The sequence below is a fragment of the Poromitra crassiceps genome (assembly GCF_964638095.1).
Source record: "Poromitra crassiceps genome assembly, chromosome: 3".
Classification (NCBI taxonomy): domain Eukaryota; kingdom Metazoa; phylum Chordata; class Actinopteri; order Beryciformes; family Melamphaidae; genus Poromitra; species Poromitra crassiceps.
In genome coordinates, this window is record NC_139625.1 from 4062325 (window position 1) to 4082539 (window position 20215).

At 42.4% G+C, this 20215-nt stretch overlaps 2 protein-coding genes across 2 annotated transcripts in view; one reads left to right on the forward strand and one right to left on the reverse strand.

Annotated features, from left to right (window-relative positions):
* Window positions 1-4988, forward strand: part of LOC310774177 (uncharacterized protein) — a gene marked incomplete at both ends in the record, with an annotated part of 5461 nt that extends 473 nt beyond the window's left edge. Inside the window, 7 exons of the mRNA XM_083634254.1 lie at window positions 215-260; window positions 411-544; window positions 2313-2444; window positions 3287-3401; window positions 3540-3674; window positions 4613-4738; window positions 4864-4988. Of these exons, the coding sequence (XP_083490380.1) occupies window positions 215-260; window positions 411-544; window positions 2313-2444; window positions 3287-3401; window positions 3540-3674; window positions 4613-4738; window positions 4864-4988 (813 nt within the window). The remainder of the gene's footprint in view (window positions 1-214; window positions 261-410; window positions 545-2312; window positions 2445-3286; window positions 3402-3539; window positions 3675-4612; window positions 4739-4863) is intronic.
* A 2286-nt stretch (window positions 4989-7274) lies between these two features.
* On the reverse strand, window positions 7275-17610 carry map7a (microtubule-associated protein 7a; the record flags this gene model as incomplete). Its single annotated transcript, XM_083634255.1, has 15 exons — window positions 17472-17610; window positions 14778-14852; window positions 13667-13830; window positions 13443-13545; window positions 13142-13258; window positions 12716-12906; window positions 12407-12552; window positions 11779-12023; window positions 11480-11630; window positions 10785-10857; window positions 10644-10742; window positions 9254-9358; window positions 8393-8443; window positions 7668-7902; window positions 7275-7285 (listed from the first exon to the last, which is right to left on the reverse strand). Exons 1-15 carry the CDS (start codon window positions 17605-17607, stop codon window positions 7275-7277), a joined length of 1902 nt encoding a protein of 633 aa, XP_083490381.1. The 5' UTR covers window positions 17608-17610.
* Between the last annotated feature and the right edge of the window lie 2605 nt (window positions 17611-20215).

Here is a 20215-nt window from a genome sequence, read left to right on the forward strand (position 1 = left end):
AACCCATGCAGATAGATAGGCTGTTTAGGTCTGGACACACAGATCCGACTTGAGAATCAGATTTGTGGCAGTGCGGACACACTCCCAAATCAGATTTGGGAAACCAATCAAGATAATGATGATTAATGACTTTATCAGCAAATCAGATTTGCCTGTAATGTGAACATGGCCTGAGTAACCCCCTCGATGGAAACTCTTTTGATTCCATTTTCAGAATTCAGCTCAAGCATGCAAGTGCCTACAAAGCCTCTCGACCAATGGTAATTATAACTTAATTATAACAATTAATTCATTATTATATAATAATATATAATATATAAATGAATTATAACACCAAACGAAAAAGCCAAAGGTTTCAAATCATTTCCTGGAGGCTGATGATGATGATGATGTCATTCTGATCTGTATAGTCGTGATCCAGGAGCAGCTGATGGAGCTGGGATGTGTGTTACCTCTGAAGACACTGCTGAAGACATCTACTGCTGCGTGGGCAGAGTGTGCAGTAACACTGCTGTCCACGCTGTCCGCACACCCACCAAATAACGTAGGACTTTCTACCAAGTAGAATCATCATCGAGTGCCAAAGTCACGCCCTCTTCGGGGTTAGGCATACAAACCAAGGGAAGTACTGTACACGTAGAAGGACTTTGACTCCGGTTTGCGTTGCTCTCAAAGTACTCAGAATCACAATCAGCTTTATTGGCCAAGTATGTACATATATATGTATTTTGCAAAAAAAAATGGCAGTAGCTACTATACACAATAAGTGTATTTTAAATACGTGTATATGAAGGAATGTGTATGTAGATAAGGTGTTCTCTCACACAGACAAAGGTATGCATTCATACATTCAGACATTTACCTTTTTTGTTGTTGCATTAACTACTACCGTATATACAATATGTGTGGTGTTAAAGGAACACTCCGCCCATTTTCAAACAGCTTTGTATCATTAGAACATCAGTAGTATATCAGAAAACTGTAAACGGTTTGGAAGTCTGTCATTTAATTTGACAGTTATTGAGTGTTAAAGTGTGGACCAGTGACATCACTGGTCCACACTAAATCAAATGAATAAGTCATTAACTAAAATCAACTCTCAATAACTGTCAAACTAGATGAATGATGAATAGTTTGAAAGTTATTGAGAGTTGATTTGAGTTAATGAGTTATTAATTTGATTTAGTGTGGACCAGTGATGTCACTGGTCCACACTTTAACACTCAATAACTGTCAAATTAAATGACAGACTTCAAAACTGTTTACAGTTTTCTGATATACTACTGATGTTCTAATGATACAAAGCTGGTTGAAAATGGGCGGAGTGTTCCTTTAAGTGTCTATTTTAAATGTATATATGGAAGAATGTATATGTACAGTATTATCTTTAAATAAGTGCTTTCCGTAGTTTGTGTTTTCCATAGACATTTCATAAAATGCGTATGAAAATAGTTTGACTGGGTGATTCAGATATATTTAGAATCAGGAGAGACCACTTAACATTTCACTCAGACCAAAACTAAAACAAACTAAAACATGTTTTCTCTTCTTTCTTTCTTTCTTTCTTTCTTTCTTTCTTGGTCCGAGTGAAATGTTACTATAAATGAAACCATAAGCATTATGGTCACTCCTGATTCTAAATATAGCTGAATCGCTTGGTTTGGTAAAGTAAGTAAAACTATAAGCATTTTACCAAATGTCTGGAAAAACTAAAGGCTGAAAATCCCTAGGTTCGTTTGCCTATAAGAAGAGGGCGTGACTTTGGCACACCATAGAGACAGTCGGCATGTCTGGGAACGCCCACAAAATGTTAAACGGCTGGTGCGCGAGTGGGGTAAGACCGCCGATATATCTCAATGGGCTGACTCACCAAAGGACGGCGCTGCGGCTCTAAACTACAGGTTTGGGGGTTCTAGAGCAGAACACAAGACGTCTGCTCAGATGTGCGTTTACTGCGGTGGTTAAAATCTCCGATCGTGTCTGCCTGGGCTGGGCTAGCAGCTAAATTCTAACTTTGCTGAATGGATAGAACGGGAGATTTACCCCACCCTGACCACGCCCCCAGCCAAGCTGAGCCAGCTAACCCATCGTCTATGACGAGACATCGCCTCAACCAATATTTGGTGATAAAATATTTAACGGCTGTGAACTGCTTGATGATTTATTAATTGATGATTTTTTTTATCTGTTGGGGAATCATTGTTGCATCCTATGAAATAAGAAGCAGCGCAGCAAACAACAGAAATGGAAAGAACTGCAGACGCTGGAAGTGACTTTATGGTGTTGACAGTATTCACTCTGTTTGCTCCCAGGAGGTTCTGCTGAGTGAGGGACTGTTGGAGGTGATGGTGCAGCTGCTCCATCATCACAGGTCCAGTTCCATGATCATCATGCACAGCTCCGACATCATCGCTAACTGGTGTAGCTCCTGCGTGGGTCAGCAGGTACAGTAGGTCGATGCTACAATTCATGGCCGTCCGGGTAGTGTAGCGGTAGATTCCCTGCCTACCAACACGAGGGTCGCAGGTTCGCGCCCCGTTGTTACCTCCGACTTGGTCGGGCGTCCATACGAGCACAATTGGCTGTGTCTGCGGGTGGGAAGTCGGATTGGGGGTTATGTGTGCACCATTGCACGCGTCCTGGTCGCTGCACTAGCGCCTCCTCTGGTCGGTCGGGGCGCCTGGTCGGAGCGGAAGGGAACTGGTGGGAATAGTGTGATCCTCCCATGTGCTACATCCTGCCGGTGAAGCTCCCCCCGCTGTCAGGCGAAAAAAGAAGCGGCTGGCAACTGCGCATGTGTCAGAGGAAGCATGGTGCTAGTCTACGGCTCTCCCCAGATCGGCAGAGGGTGGAGCAGCGACCGGGGCAGCAGGGGGGGAAATTGCCCGAGTACAATTGGGGCGAAAATGGTGGGGAATCAGGAAAAAAGGATACAATTCAGTATTTCATGACAATCCAATCACATTTTCTTAGTTGTTAGTTGTACTGAGTTGTTTATGCATGGTGCCAATTTTCAGAATTTAGCCTAACTTTGTAGCGTCATTTAGCCCCCTTCGCACCAAGCTAGCAGCATCTTCACTCTGGCTTTAAAAATGAGCCCGCTACAGCCTCTGAAGGTAGTAATGTTGGCCACGGACAATGAGTAGAAGAACTTTTTTTTCTCATGCCCACATCCGCGACCCACTCAAAACGGCCCTGCGACCCACTAGTTGAGAAACACTGCTTTAGACTGATCCAGTTTTGAGCTGTTTGCTGTGGAAAATGAAGTCCTACTACTGTCATCTAGGCTGTGATGGAAAGTGGCTGTGCATCAGGACTCCTCCAGGTTCTCCTGTCGCCCATCATCTCAGATGAGGCTTTGCTCCACGTGACCTCATGCTTACATCATCTGATGACCTGCGGTGAGTGAGTTAGTATTTGTGCATTTTATCTGCTCAACGTTTGTTGTTGTGGAACGTGGCACATTCAACAATTTACTGATTTTAAAGTCGGTCGGCTTTTATATAATGCCATGCCACAATTTCTCTCTTTCTTTTCAGATACACTACAGTCTCATTTGTCAGCGGCAATAACCTCAGAACACGTTTCAGGACTGGTGAACTTGTCTGGACAAATGGGAAATCCCCAATTGTCGTACAATTCTGCTGCCATCATAAGCAAACTACAGATGACTGGTAATGTTACAACCACAGTCAGAAGAAGCCATTGACACTAAACATCTAGCAGGTAGGGGTGGGAAGCACAAGTCTGATCACGATGCGATCCGATCTCCATTCATTTGACAACGATGCGATTTTTGCCGATATCACAAAGTCTGTCACGATACGATACGATACGATATCACAAAGTCTGCCACGATATGATACGATATCACAAAGTCTGCCACGATACGATATCACAAAGTCTGCCACGATACGATACGATACGATACGATATCACAAAGTCTGTCACGATTCGATTCAATTCGATTCAGGGGGCTGCGATCGATATTAGACGATATGACCCACGATATGCCCACACTCAGTTAAACAACCAGTTAAAAGAAAGCTACTAAAATAAAATTTGACAATTTTATTGTTGAGCTCTAAGACATTTAGATGAAAAACAATCTACCGGTATTCTTTTTAATAAGAATCAAAATGGACCTCCACGGTAAAGTGCCACAGTTTGTGATATACTGTATAGCTTTAAAATAAACAAATTCACATCCGATCAAAGAAACCTGAAAGGACAACTTTAAGTTCCCTCTTTTTCACAGTAAGGCAAAAGACAGGAACTTTGTGTGTAAACCTTGACTTATTTAGAGGGAGATATTTAGAGGCTCAAACAAAACAATATATTTTTGAACATAGTGCAGATTCAGTACAGTCTTCCTGCATCACTACACCTTAGACTAGACTAGAGGATATACGTTTTTCTTAAACAAATCAAAATTTCAGTTGGATTCCAAAATAAAAGCACGTTTATTTCTTTTATGGCGGGTCACAGCGATTAATATCGATGTTTTCACTGCAGATCGATACATCTTGCCATCCCTACTAGCAAGCTGTTTGATTGCACATTATTATGAACTGTTCTCCATTTTCATGCGACTACCGTACTTCACCTATAGGGGAGATGATCCAATTCCTGAGACCTCACTACCCTGCTGTGGCTGGATACCTATTGCTATTTCTCAAGAGCCAGGACGCTAAATTCCAGCAGCTGGGCATACTAACCATATCCACCCTCAAGAAAGGTTTGTATTTGCTGTCTATCTCCTCCTACACTAGCTGAGAATATTTGCAATCTGAAATAGTCAGCCATATAGTGTTTGAGCTCTCCGCCTGCCTGGTGTGTGCTGTGCTGTGCTGCACTCTGCAGATGGAGACTTCTCTGCTCTGCTGGCTGGCAGTGAGCTGGAGATCCAGCTGTGGAAGGTGCATGTGCAGACGGAGGAAACCAGACGACTGCTACAAATGATTCAGCTCATTTCTCAGCCTTCTTAACCCGAGTCTTACAGGCAACGTACACCAGATGCGTTACGGCTGCGTTGCGGATCCGGTAAAACCGCCGGATGAGACTCTCGCCCATGTTAATAGATGGGTGATACAAGGTTATAATAGTTTTGGATTTTTTTCATTATTTTTTATTTTTTATTAGTTTTGACTTTTTGTTTTCAATTTCAGTTTAATATTCATTAGTTTTTAAGGTGGGTTTGATCGTTTAGTTTATTTTTTATTTTTTGAAAATGCTTAGTTTTAGTTTAGTTTTTATTAGTTTCAGTGTTAGTTTTAGTCTTTTTTTGCCCCTTTCCTCTTTTTTTGTAATATGGGGTGTTTTTCAGGGCTGAGATTCAAAAGGGTCATAAAATATGATCGATGTAGGAAAATAGATTTAATCTCCACTCAAAATATAGGCTTATTATATGAAATACTGTAAACTGACAAATACTAAAACTAAGGACATTTTCTCTTCAATTTTATTTTATTTTAGTTCGTTTTGTAAACACACAATACCGTTTCAGTTAGTTATCGTTTTTTTGTAAAGCTTAGTTTTTTTTCATTTTTTTCAGTTAATTTCATGTTTTTTCAATTTTAGTTTTCGTTTTTTCTTTAGTTTTCGTTAACTATAATAACCTTGGGGTGATACATGTCTGACAGATGACATGAGTGTGGGTCTGTTCGCAGCCGTACCGGAGCCGTACCGCATCTGTTCCCGGAGGCGGTGTACATATTAGCCCTTACTCCGTACAAACACTGAGATGTGCATACTGTGGACTGGATTAAGTCAAGTTTTTTATACTTTTTTATATTGTATGGATAATTAGCCATTGTATATATACCAGCGGCTCTCAAAGTGTGGTTCGGAGAACCCCAGGGGTGTTTGAGGGGGTTCCAGGGCGTCCCCAGCAAAAAAGGGGGATCATTTATTTTCGCTATAATTCCATACTATGTAACACAATTACAGAATGTATGGCTATTTTGGTCATGGGTTGCATATCGCTTTCTGTAATAAATCTTCTAAAAGCAACAATCGTATCAGATGGATCTGGGACAAAATCTTATCAAATGCGTCCGTGGTCTAATTTGTGTCAGTTTAGGGGTCGTTGAGGTGAACAGTTTGAGAACCACTGGTATATGCCATGTTTAACCCATTGATACCTGATGCAGCATTTGCGTGTATATCCCTCATTTGTGTGTGTATCCCTTTAAGACCGCCAACCGTGTGACGCGGTTAGCGTTCTTAAAGGGCTACACACACAAATGCTGCATCAGGTATCAATGGGTTAATGTTTGAATGTGTTTATTTTAGGGTTTTTATTTTGCTCTTTTTATGTCATCATTATAGTCAACAAATGCACTGAAAAAGGAGGCAAACATGCTGCATAATATCAACTTTAATCCAAGATTGCATATATTACTGTAACATGTTAACAAGTGATACTCATAAGCATTACTATAGGATCAAATATTGATTGAATACATTTGTTTTTATAGCTTTTTTAATTTCAATAAATCCACTTAACCCCCTATACTTCAAACCTGCTTTGTAAAAATGATTGCACAGTTTTCAAACAAAGCAACTTTCACTGCATTCAATGCTTTGTGCACATCAGGATTCTCTCAAACGATACACACAAAACGGAAGCAAAAATCTTTGGGAACTAAGTTCCATAGCAGCTTTGAAATAATGTGATTGCTAATACGTCACAGAATCAAGGAGTAAGACAGGAGGTGGAACGTTCACCAACAACAACCTAAAACTCTTTGTTCCAAATGTTAACAGTAGCGCAAACAGCCACTATTCTAATTCCACAGTGACATAACTGAGGAAGGAAAAGTGCTTAAATAGTAGCGTTGTCAAGAAATATCAGGAGTAAGCGAAAGCACAATGACTGATTACTTGTTGTGATTGTTATAATCGTCATACTTAGGTCAAACTTGACAGAAGCAGCTGTTTCCACAAAGGATATATTGTATTTTCCATCAAACTATTATAATAACCACTGTCTCTAAATCTACTGTATATTTTCGGGGGTTAGTTCAGACACCCCTTGTACTGAGCAAATGCATCTGCAAATTGCTTTAGATACCCTATTCCACTGCTTAATCATAGAAAGTGAGCAAATGCTGATCTCCTCCGGTTATACCGGTATGTATGTATGTTGTGATGTTACATGCTCGTTCAAAGTGCCGTAGGGTAAGTGAAACGTCTGTGCTGTAGTAAATGACTATGTTTCGTAAAGAAATCACCAAAAAAATCTTTGAAGGTCGGCCCCACTTTCAAGGTGGTCAGATGACTTCTACAGAATGCACAACAGGGAGAGAAAAGGAAATGTATGACTGATGTGATGATTCTTCAAAGCAAATCAGAGACGACACTCTCGGTAAACAATTTAAAAATGCTTTCTCATATCGGATCTTTCATTCGGGTTTTCAATTCGCATTTAAGATCACAGACGTACCAGCAGGGAAGGAAACCTTCTCATCTAGTCATTAGTCTTATTTAATTCACCACCAACTCTCACTATTCAACTCCCATATGATTTTGCTGTGTTCCTGTCAAAGTGGTGAGAACAACCCACTAGTCGGAGCCAAACGTTGCCAGAATTTGGCTTGTTGGCTGGTGTTAATTTCTCACCTTGTGCACCAATGTACCATAGAGGCATGCTGGTCGCATCTCACCTGCTCGTTGGTGGGTCTGGATTTCATCCAGGCCCGTGAGAGTTCGGAGAGACCTGCGCTCTTTGAAGGCCACCACAGGGACCATATCCTCGACACCGTTCGGCCCCAGCTGAGACGGCTTATTGGTCCCCGCCGGCAGCTTGACGGCGCCCCCCGGAGGGCCATTCTGCACGGGCTCTGTGTTTTCCTTTGGTCGGGCTTCATTTGGCAGGAGGATCCTCACCTGTCCAGATTTCTGCACAACAAAGATGGACAAAGACGAGCTGTGGCTTTCATATGTGGGGTTATATAGATGGTTGACTTTTTAGATGTGTGCGTCATAGAGAGCCAAAGTGGAGCGTCACTTCCTGCTTCAGCGCTGCACCAGAGATTTTCATCCGCCATTTATTTTCCCATCGACATTTCGTAAAATGCTTATAAAAAAGAGTTTTACTGGTTCAAACCAAACGGTTCAGATATATTTAGAAACAGGAGAGATCGCATAACATTTCACTCGGGCCAAAACGTAAAAAAATTCGGGTTTGAAGAAAATCTTTTTTCAAGGTTGTTTTTTTAAGTTTTGGTCCGAGTGAAATGTTCTATGGGCTCTCCCGATTATAGCCTTAGCTGAACAGTTTGGTTTGAACCAGTAAAACTATTTTACAGGAAGTAGACGGTCACTTTGCCTCCTTATGCATAAGACCTCGAGGCCAATGCACTTTTAAATCCCAAGCAGTGAATCTCACCATATCTGCAGAATCTGCTCTCCTGGTTCTACGCATGATCTCCTCAAGTCGCTGAAAAAGAAGAGAAAAAAGATTTCTCATAAAAAAGTATTTTTGATCAATTGCTGTAATTGATGTTTACCACAGCCAAGATGGAGTTTCCTCAATAAATAGAATTCTTCTCACTTGGAACATTTCATATAGTTGATGAATATGGTTCGTGCATGGCGGGTAGTCTCTAGACCAGTGGTTCTCAAACTTGCTCACGTCAAGGACCCCTAATTACCAGTGGTTCTCAAATGGCGGTCTGGGGACCCCCAGGGAGTCCTTGAGGGGGTTCCAGGGGGTCCCCAGCCAACAGGGGGGTCATTTATTTTAGCTATAATTCCATTCATAAGTAACACAATGACTATTTTGGTCATGGGCTTTATACACTTTCTGTAATAAAACATCTAAAGCATCAATCTTATTATCATATGGGCGACCGTGGGACAAAATCCTGGGGGTCCGTGCTCTAATCTTTGTCAGTTTAGGGGTCCTTCACGTGAAAAAAATGGAGAACCACTGTCCTAAACTGACACAAATTAGACCATGGACCCCCATTTGATAAGATTTTGTCGCAGCATCCTCCATCTTTGCTTTTAGATGTTTTATTGCAGAAAGTGTTTGAAATGACCAAAACAGTCATACAGTACATTCTGTCATTGTGTTACTGATGGAATTATAATTATAGTGAAAATAGATTATTCCCCTTTTGGCTGGGGACCCCCTGGAACCCCCTCAGGGGTCCCCGGACCCCACTTTGAGAACCACTGGTCTAGACAGCGTTATGACAGATACAGTGATGTATACACTTTGATTTGAATCATTTTTCAAACTCACTTTTTTTCTTGCTTGGCGTTCTGCCTCCTCTTTCTGGAGACGTGTTTCTATCTCTTGCTTCATCTGGTGCACCTTCTCCCTCTCTTTGGCGTGCTCCTCCTCTCTCTGTGTAGGAGAGTGAGAGAGTGGGCAAAGTACATTGGGGCAGGAATGCCATCGGAAACGCAAACAAAAACAGGAACACTGAAGGAAAATGGTCATCTTCCACCGAAAATGTGTTGCAAAAAACCCATCTTCCCTGAGGAAGATGGTTTATTAGGTGCAGATTGCTCAAGTGATTGTATCGCATAAGACATAAGACACTTTATTGTCATACATACATACACACATACATAATACACACACATATACACACACACACACACACACACACACACACACACATATATACAAACAAACAGTACATACATATATACATACATACACATACACATACCTACATACATACATATTACATACATACACATGCATGCATACATACATATATACATACATACATACATATTACATATACATACATACATACACATGCATACATATATACATACATACATACATACACATGCATACATACATACATTTATACATACATACATACATACGGTACATACATGCATACATACATACGGTACATACATACATACCGGTACATACATATTACATACACATACATACATACACATACATACATACATGCATACATACATACATGCATACATACAAACATACATACATACAAACAGTACATACAGTACATATATACATACATACAATGAAATTAGGTTCTGTACTTTCAGTGACCAGCAGCAATAAGTAAGCAATAATAATAATAATAATAGATAATAGATAGTAATAAAAATAAGTAGTAATAGTAGTAGTAAAATAGTAATAACAAACTAGTAGGTAATAAAAAAAAGAGTGATAAAATAGAAAAAATACTCCAATGTATTGCACAGTTTAAGAGGCACGCTAGACAACAGACAGAGATTGTGCATTGGACAAGATGAATGCTACATGTTGTGTAAAGTGTTGGGAGGGAGTGCATTAGCTGGGGGCGGGGTTAGGTAGGGGGTGGAACGTTTCCAGTCCTTAATGGCTGTGTGTGTGTGTGTGTGTGTGTGTGTACACGCGCGCGTGTGTGTGTGTGTGTGGGGGGGGTGATGGAGGCTATACAGCTCTGGGGAAGAAGCTGTTTTTTTCAGCCTGTTTGAATGAATGAAGTATTTATTAGTTTGTTAGGAAAATAGTTCTGTACATAATTGATGCGGGTGCTGATGGCTCTGTATCTCTTTCCCGATGGCAGGGGGACAAACAGACTGTGTCCTTGCTGATTGTGCTAAGCCTTCTTGTGTGTAGACGGCTAGCAATAATACGTCCGAGGTTGGCTCACCTGTTTCTGGAGTAGGGCAGCCTCCCTCATAGCCTGAGCTCTTTCTTCCTCAGCTTGTCTCTGCTCCTCCTCCTCCCTCCTCCTCTTCTCCTGCACCAGACGCTGAGTCTCCTCCTCCTCCCTCCTCCTCTCCTCCTCCACCAGACGCTGAGTCTCGGCCTGCTGTCGCGCCCGCTCCTCTCCCCTCCTTCGCTCCAGTTCTTCTCCACTCCGCCTGGACACGTCACACACCGTACACCAGGGATGGGCAACTTTGATGAGATATGAGAGGGCCACACAAAAAATGTCCTCGCTACCAGAGGGCCACATCGTGACTGTGCACTTCCACCAGTAGCCGACTGTAACACCATCACTCCCAAATATATAGCTACTAATTTGATGAAAAGGACTGGTCGCCCAAGGTTATTATACCAACCTTTATATTTTTCATATTCAAATTTAGTAATTCTTCCATTCAGATGACACCAAAAACTTTGCTCTAGCTTTAAAACAGCCCGCTGCAGCAATTTGATGGGCTACATCACCCAAATATGTCATATTCATCGGATTAGTAATGTTGCATGTGCAATGTGCATCCTGGATATAGTTTGTTGCAATAGTGTTAGCTCAAATGCTAACGTTAAACAGCATGTGGATGGAGAATGCTAACGCCACATTAGCGCCACGTTCTGGGATGTATAGTAAAATAAAAAACACAGATTTGGGTAGTCTAACCTAACCTAACCAAAAACGTCCACCTTGTAATTTATTTTATTAATTTTTTTTGCAAATGGACCCAGGGGCCACACTGAGTGGGGTCTGGGGCCGCATGCGGCCCGGGGGGGCCGCCAGTTTACCTTTCCGCCTCCTCTGTCTGCAGCCGCTCCTGCTCCTCTCTCTCCCTCTGTAGGCGGGCCTCTCTCCTCCTTTCAGCCAGGAGACGGGCGGCCGCCTCCGGGTCTGAGGTCCCAGCTGAGGGCCTGCTCATGACTTCAGGAGGCTGGGGAGCTGTAGGGAGAATGGGAGGCATCTGGGAAGAACCTGAAGAGGGATAACATCAACTTCAATGTATATCATATATATATAACTTAACACAAAATACCAAATACTGTACAGTTTATTCCATGCGGAATGTGTAACATTTTTCGATGCTTACTTCCGTCTCCCTCTGTTCTGGCTGTAGCGACAGCCTGAGCGTCGGGCGACTTCGAACGCGGAGTCTCCGGTGGCTTCTCGTCCTCCGTCTGTTGGTGCTGCTGACCTTCAGCCGATGCGCTGATCGGCCTCAAGTTGCCTGGAGCGAGGGGAGCGCTACACGGAGGAGGGAGATCTTCCTCGGGGACCGGCGGCAGCTCCAGCTGCAGTGGAATGGAGTGCCTGCGGGTTGCTCTTCTACGAGTCCTTCAACACCCAGGTGACAAAGAGCAGATGATTACTCACTTTGTTCCCATTACTGCTCGTACTTTACACACGGTACATTACTGCTCGTACTTTACACACGGTACATTACTGCTCGTACTTTACACACAGTACATTACTGCTCATACTTTACACACGGTACATTACTGCTCATACTTTACACACAGTACATTACTGCTCGTACTTTACACACGGTACATTACTGCTCGTACTTTACACACAGTACATTACTGCTCATACTTTACACACGGTACATTACTGCTCATACTTTACACACAGTACATTACTCCTCATACTTTACACACAGTACATTGCTCCTCGTACTTTACCCACAGTACAGTGTTCACACACAACGTTTCACCTACCGCTCTGGGGAGGGCGATGGTGGTGTTCCGGCGCTCGGTGTATCTGTGGCTGGTTTCACGTCGGCGGCGCTGACAGCCGGTGGACTAATGTCTGATCTAGGGCTTGAGATCTTCTTATCAACATTTTGCACTCGTCCTGGTTTGATCTAAACCCAAAAAAAGGAAACGGGTACCGAAAAAGTGAAGTGTCACTTTTCACCCCTTTTAGGTCCAAAAAATAACACACCCAAAAAAAATCGATTCGTTATTATCAACCCGGCATGTATCGATAAGTCAAGGTAGAAGACCCAAGGGAGCAGATAGGATTACCTGTGACACACTGATGCTTCTGTTGGGGCTGCTGTTGGGGCGGGGAGAGGGAGATGGCCTGTTGGGGCGGGGGGAGGCAGTCGACCTGCGCTGAACTGGACCAAATCGACGCCGAGGTTCTGGAGGGGTGGTGGTGGTGGTGGTGGTATTCATGGATTGGTATGAGACTGAACGGCGACAAACATGGACAACTAAGCCATTGTTTTGAGCCATGATCGTGTGACATGGGGGGAGAAATGAGCGTGCAAATGGCAGCAACAGTGAAAAGGATGTAAATACCAAGCAGTGAGTGAAAAAAGGGGGGGGGGGGGGGGGGGGCAAGGAGCAGCGTTAGTGGCCAAAATGAGTGAAAAGTTGTTGTAGCCATATTCGTGTTAGTAGGAGTTGACATAATCCGTTAGCATTGCACTGAGGAGAAGAGTATACCTTCTTCTCCTGGCGGACAACCAGCACTCTTGCTCCTGGCCAGATAGGAACATGTGGGGGCAAGGAGGCGACTGACCAAGTTCTTCTCCCATGTGGTGAGGGCGACGCGACGTGGAACTAGCACATCGATCGGTATATAAAGAGACACATGCATTAAAGACAATAGAGATAAGTCAAGCCAAGAATGCTTTGTTAAGATATGTTACATAATAGAGCAAAGATGACGTTATGGGCTTCTGAGAAAGAGACATAATTTGACCCGAGAGACAAACTGGAAACTCGTCCAGCCCCACGCACTTACCATTGGGCTTGGTCACCTTCCGTCCTCGCGAGTTGGGACTGAGGTTCTGCTGAGCCTTTTGGCTCTTCTCTATGGTCTTGCGCACTGCAGATTCATTCCGCTCCTTGATTCAGGGGAGAAACAAGCTTCATTTGTGCAGCCGTTGCTTCATCTGGTCCCAGAGACAAGGTTGTGAAGGCCTCTCTGAAAACAAACAGTGTTTGATTACCACCCCCAAAACTCACCTTCTCCTCCTTCAGTCTCTGGGTGCGCTTCTCGTCGACGGCAGTGCGCCTCCTCTCCTCTTTCAGCCTCTGCTCCTCCAGTCTCTTCGTGCGCTCCTGCACGTGTTGTTCGTAGTAACGCTTGGCCCGTTGCTCACGCTCCAACCTGCTCAGCTCGCGAGACGCTGGGGAAAGAAATTGTGAGCCAGTCAAGATACCTAACCCCCTAACCGACGACAACATTTTGCTTAGAAAACTGCAAGAGAAAACTATAACATATGATGCAATGAATGAATGAATGATAACCCACCTTTTGAAGAATATAACATTACAAAATAAGAAATGGAGTGAAAGAGTTGCAAATAGTGCCTCCTGAGTGGATTTATTTTAATGTTTCATTTATTTTCATGATTTATTCTTACATTTTCCATTTTCCCCTTTCTCTCAAGTACGCCCTGTAGTACCTCCACGTACCCCTAGGGCAGTGGTTCCCAAACTTAGGGTCGCGACCCTAAGTGGGGTCACCTGGAATTCAAATAGGGTCGCTTGAAATTTATTTATTTTTCCTTTTTTTTTTTTACACCACACACAATTTAAAACTAGCGAAGATGATTAGTTCTGAGTTTAAAAGTGAAAGTGATCATCTCTAAGATTTCAGTTTTGTTCTCTTGGGTGACACCTATGGCGATGAGTGGCAATTGCAGGTGAGATCCAAACGGTGTCAATGGGCTCACTATCAGATAGATAGATAGTGACTTGAATTATGTATTTATTTTGAGATGAAAATGTTTGAGATGATAACTTTATTAAATCAGGATTCTGAGAATAAAGTCAGAATTCTGAAAATAAAGTCAGAATTTTGATACTGTATTAAAGTCAGAATTCTCAGGTTAAAGTCACTGACGATGTCACTGATGATATTATCGATGGTGTATTGGAATTTGAATGTGTAGGGTCGCTAGATTTTTGTGATGTCAAAATCGGGTCACAAGCCAAAGAAGGTTGGGGACCCCTGATCTAGGGGTACGTGGCATAGCCCAGTTTGGGAACCACGATCAAGCAGTGACCCTATAGTATGTTTCCAAACTCATTTATGATGGGGATTGTACCAACCGTATAGGAGCACACATACCAAGTAACTTCTGTTGCTCCTCTCTCCTTTCCCGAGCCAACTTCAACCGCTCATCAACGTTTGCTCCATTAGGCCCTAGCATGCCAGGGAATAGTACTAGTTAGATTCATGAAGTAAATAGTTTAATACATTATGTTTTTTATTTTTTTATTATCTTTTTATTGTGTTATATACACAGGTCCATACAAGCCATGTAGTTACACGCCATATCTGTCACAATCTTCTGTAACATACAATTGTTTTATAAGGTAATGGTGCAGCAATAGGGCGTATACAATACAGAAGCAGATACGGACCATTCAATTGGATAAAAATACCCGGTATGAGTAAAAAATAAATAAATAAAATAATATAAATAAATAAAAACAAACTATAAAACGAACTAGAACCCTAGTGTTGGGGTGTACCATCATGTTACCCAAACCCCTTTACATAAAGGGGGAAGAAAGCATTATGTTTTTATAAACATATGTAAACAAAACAAAAATTGAGGCAATCTTTTTTCTAAATAAAGTTTTTTTCCTGATCTTTCCCATTTTCTCCCCAATTGTACGTTTGGCCAATTCCCCCCCCCCGCTCCGCTGTACCGGTTGTTGCTCCACTTCCTCTGCCGATCTGGGGAGAGCCGTAGACTAGCACGTGATTCCTCTGATTCATGTGCTGTCGCCAGCTGCTTCCTTTCACCTGACAGCAAGGAGTTTCACCGGCAGGATGTAACGTGTGGCAGGATCACGCTATCCCCCCCAGTTCTCTTCCCCCTGAACAGGCTTCCCACCCGCAGACACGGCCAATTGTGGCTGTAGGAACATCTGACCAAGCTGGAAGTGCCGCTACCGGGAATTGAACCCGGGTCTCCGCGGTGGGCAGGCAAGTGCTTACATTACCTCGACACTACCCAGACTCCTATGAGAAAACAAATTGATGCAATCTGAAAAAAGGAAGGCATCTAGTAGTCCTAATAATATGTCCAGCAAAATCCAATAAAAGGACAAGTACAACCCAGTCCCCAGACAGAGAGAGAGAGAGAGAGAGCTGTATCAAACCTGGAGTGGGCCGTGGACTGGCTGCATTGCTGATTGGAGCAGATCGGTTGACGGAAGGAGAACTAACAGTTTTCTTTGCCTGTGAAATTGGTTTGATAGAATTGTCTTTCTCTGGAATCGAGGAGGGAAAAAAGATTCGTCTTAGGGGTGTCACGATATTTCGTCGCACGATACATCGCGATATCGAAACGTCACAACATGCGTATCGTCAGAAAAAAATTATATCGTAATTTTTTTTTTTTTTTTGCTCCTGAATAATAATAGAACAAATTTAGCAGAATCAACACGCATGAGTGAGGGGGTAGACTACTACTGGCATGGCAAAACAGCTCAAGGGGTACATAAGATTACATAAGTTTAGGGACCATTGAGCATGAGTTATTTAAGAAATAGATTGTATACTTTATTTTTCTTTCAACATGCAACAAACATTTAGTTTGTGACAGTGTGACACATTCTATTACAAGAGAAGCATTATCTTCCATGTTGTTTTATACTTATTATAATAACAATTTCCAAAAACAGCATTTGTTTTGTATTTTGTGTATTTCAAATGAAAGACTATTTTTCCAGTATTTTCCCAGGGCTCCCTTGAAAAGAGGTTTCGATTTCAACGGGACTCACATGGTTAAATAAATGATAAATAAATACATAAAAATTATTTACTTTTGTTAAAAAGAATATTGTTAAAATATCGTATCGTATCGTTATCGTGAACCCAATATCGTGTATCGTATCGTATCGTGAAATTAGTGTATCGTGACACCCCTAGTCAGCATGTTATTGTATTCAGTGGGGAGAAAATAGCAGTACCTTTGACTTCTTCATCTAAGGTTGAATTGTTCATGATCGGAAGTACCTGTGACACACGACATTCCCTGGACATTGATATAGGTCACTATCTGCACTCACACACAGGACTCAAGCTCTAAATGCATCTTTGGATAACAGGAGACGACCCTTGGAGTAAAAAGCATAGCCGATAGATGACCAAGCGGTCCTTGTTAGTGAAACATCTAGCAGGCAGTGAGTACGTTTGTTTACACTACATCCTGAAGCATGTTCATAATGGTGACGGTTATGGAGCACGACGGCCTCAGGGTCAACTGCAAATGAAAGAGCCATTATAAAAGTGCCAGATCATCCCAGCACCTGATCGCTCCTCATGGAGACGACTGAAACAAGCAGCACATAAGGAGCATCGTGCCTGGATGGATGGATGGAGGCTCCACAGAAGAAGACTGAGGGCTGATTAGTGTACATCCACAAGGGGAAATCACATCACATCACATAAGGCTGTGTCTCCTAGCCTGGCGTCATTCGCCAGCATTCAACGATAACACGCAGTGTAAGTGCGTTGTTATTTTTTCTCTATGTACGTTATGTCATCAGTAGACGTTCCCTGCTGTGTATTGCCTCTTAAAAATCCTCGTGGTGACGGGTGGACATGCTCAATTTCAAAAATGGACAATACATTCTTTACCAAAAAGAAAATGCAAAATCAATATTCATCAACACGATGATCAGATGATCCTGCAACAATGATGATCAAACAGTAACTCTGGCTTGGCTTCGAGGAGATGCTTTGTTTTGGTAGAGAGATATACTGTACAGGACCGTTCCTATGAAAGCAGAGATGAAGGCTACTCACCTCCCGGTCTCTTGTTAGATCCATCCCCCCTCTTCTGGCTCTCTGTGATCCGGGTAGAAGGTGGTCCCCGCCGGGGTGGAGGGACGACGACACTCTGTTTCTTCTGGACAGCCATGCTAGGCACTGAGCCTGGCATACCGATGCTGTGGTCGTCGACGACGACAACACCCTCCTCCTCCCGTTTCTCCTCCTCCTCCTCCTCCTGTTCCTTCTCTAATGTCTATTTCAAGATGCCTTTGGGTCCTCCTCCTCACCGTGCAGCCGACTGACTGACTGCCTCCTGCATCAGCTGCTCGCTCGTCGTCTGTGCTTGGAGAAGCACAACAATGGCGTATATACAGTGTATACCCCACAACACAGCAGCTGACTTGACTGTAGTCAGGTTATTATGTCCCCTGTTCAGTGGAGTGGGGAAGTAAATGATAGAGAGGTTATCCAAAAGGGAAATAAAAGGAATACAATCTCCCCCTCCAATCTCCTTGAAGGTCTGGAGAGATTTGGGATCCGTACTAAGATGGTTACTCCCCCTTTAAAGATCTCACCCTTGTGAGCTGCACTGATTTACTTAATAAAGCCTGCTGTGTGGCTTTAAGTCCCCCACCACACACTACTTACTCCCTGTAGCCAAAGGGATGTAGCATTGTGAGGGGTGAGGAGTTTCCAGGACAACAGTGATACAGCATGCAATGACATATATTGCTAGGACGTTAACGTGCTCTGATGCACTCATGTCCTCAATAGATGTATTTTTTTTTCTTTTCTTTTTTAACGCATGATGATTCTCCTCTGGTGAATGAAGAGATACAACCACTAGATGGAGGCAAAGGATTTGAATTGGTAACACTTTATAACATTCAGTTATAAGCCTTTAGTTAATGGTGAACTGACCATTGACAAAACATGAATATACATTTGTAGATGATTAATAAACGTTATGTTAACATAATATACAAATGTGTTGTATGTCATCGATGAACCTTTAGTGAATGAAGAGTGTTCCTCACCTGTTCACCAATTCATTTACAAGGCTTTCTGTATCCCCTAATCTAAAGTGTAAAGCACAATGCCTCAAAATTAGGATTTTTTTTTAAATGCCACAGAGTATCATTATTAACATTGTAACATATTTCAAATATAGGTTACATTTTGGCGAGGGAAATATTTCAAAGGGGTCCCTTGACCTCTCAGCTCAATTTATCTGAATGAAAATAGGTTCATTAGGTACCCACCAGTCTCCCCTTTACAGATGAGGTAGCATTTTTCACAGCCTAGCATTAATAGCTTGTGGATTGATTTATTCTGTTGTTGCTCATCACATTTTGTCTCAACAAATGTGTTATGCATGCAAATACTTCTGATGAGTATTAAGGGGGGGAGAAAATGTTGGCAATCTGCTTTTGGATATTTTGCCGACATGTTTTTGTATGTGTTTTTGTATTAATTCCCTTATGCCCCAGTTCACATGCTCTGTTAATGAAATAAAAAAATATATACTATAAAAAAAACATATAGTGAAATACATCATCTTAAAGGGTTGAGTGGACCACGGAAGACTTTCACATTTCAAAGGGGGCCGTGGCATTGTTAAGTTTGGGAAGCCCTGCTCTATTCATAGTATTACATCACCACACGGCCATCTTTGAAATGTGAAAGTCTTCCGTGGTCCACTCAACCCTTTAAGATGATGTATTTCACTATATAAAATCAATCAATCATGCCCTCAAATTGATAGACAGGCAGCGCTCTTGAATAAAGATCGGGGGAAATCTCCATAGGCTATTTATAGTAGTCAGTTTGGTTATAGTCACCTGTTATTTTCCTACCAAGGGGGCCGTGGCATTGTTAAGTTTGGGAAGCCCTGCTCTATTCATAGTATTACATCACCACACGGCCATCTTGGTAGGAAAATAACAGGTGACTATAACCAAACTGACTACTATAAATAGCCTATGGAGATTTCCCCCGATCTTTATTCAAGAGCGCTGCCTGTCTATCAATTTGAGGGCATGATTGATTGATTTTATGCTGATTTGTAAGGCTGTCCCTCAAACCCCGCCCTCGCACTCAAACAGGCCCTCCTCGTGCTGCTCGGCTTTTACTCAAACCTTAACACTCAAACTCCAAATCCAACAAGGGCAGAGAAGAAATCTAAGAGCAGAAGTATCACAAGCGTACAGAAGCAAGCAAGCAAGTTTGCCTGCAAGCAAGCGCAGGAGATGTGTAGCCTGGTTAAAACCAGAGCCGTGGAAGGAGAGTTGCGACATCTCCATTCACTCCAATGGACCAGTTTTTTACTCTCAAGAGTTCCAGGAAGACCCCCTAAAGTCATGTTTCAAGAAGTACATAAAATACTCTACTTTTGACTAATAATTTGTGTCCGATGGTTCCCCCCACAAAAAAGGTTAAATTATCTTGTTCAAATCCTTAAAATCACCCCCTTCTCCCTCATTTAAAAATCCAAAGCAACCAATCAGCGTTATCTAAAACATAATAGCCAATCACAGCATACAACACAGGCTTTTCAACACATTGTCACTCGTGACAAAGTGACGACACGGGTTCCTGACCGATCTGCAGTATATGACGACGAGTTGGGAGTGAGAATGTCTTTACCAGGCTAGGAGATGTGTCCAAGTTTGAGCACAAGCAGAAAAAACGTACTACAAGTGGGGTCTATTTGAGTGTGAGGGAAACAAATGTGAAATGTGAACATGAAATCAATACATCATGCTCTCAAATTGATA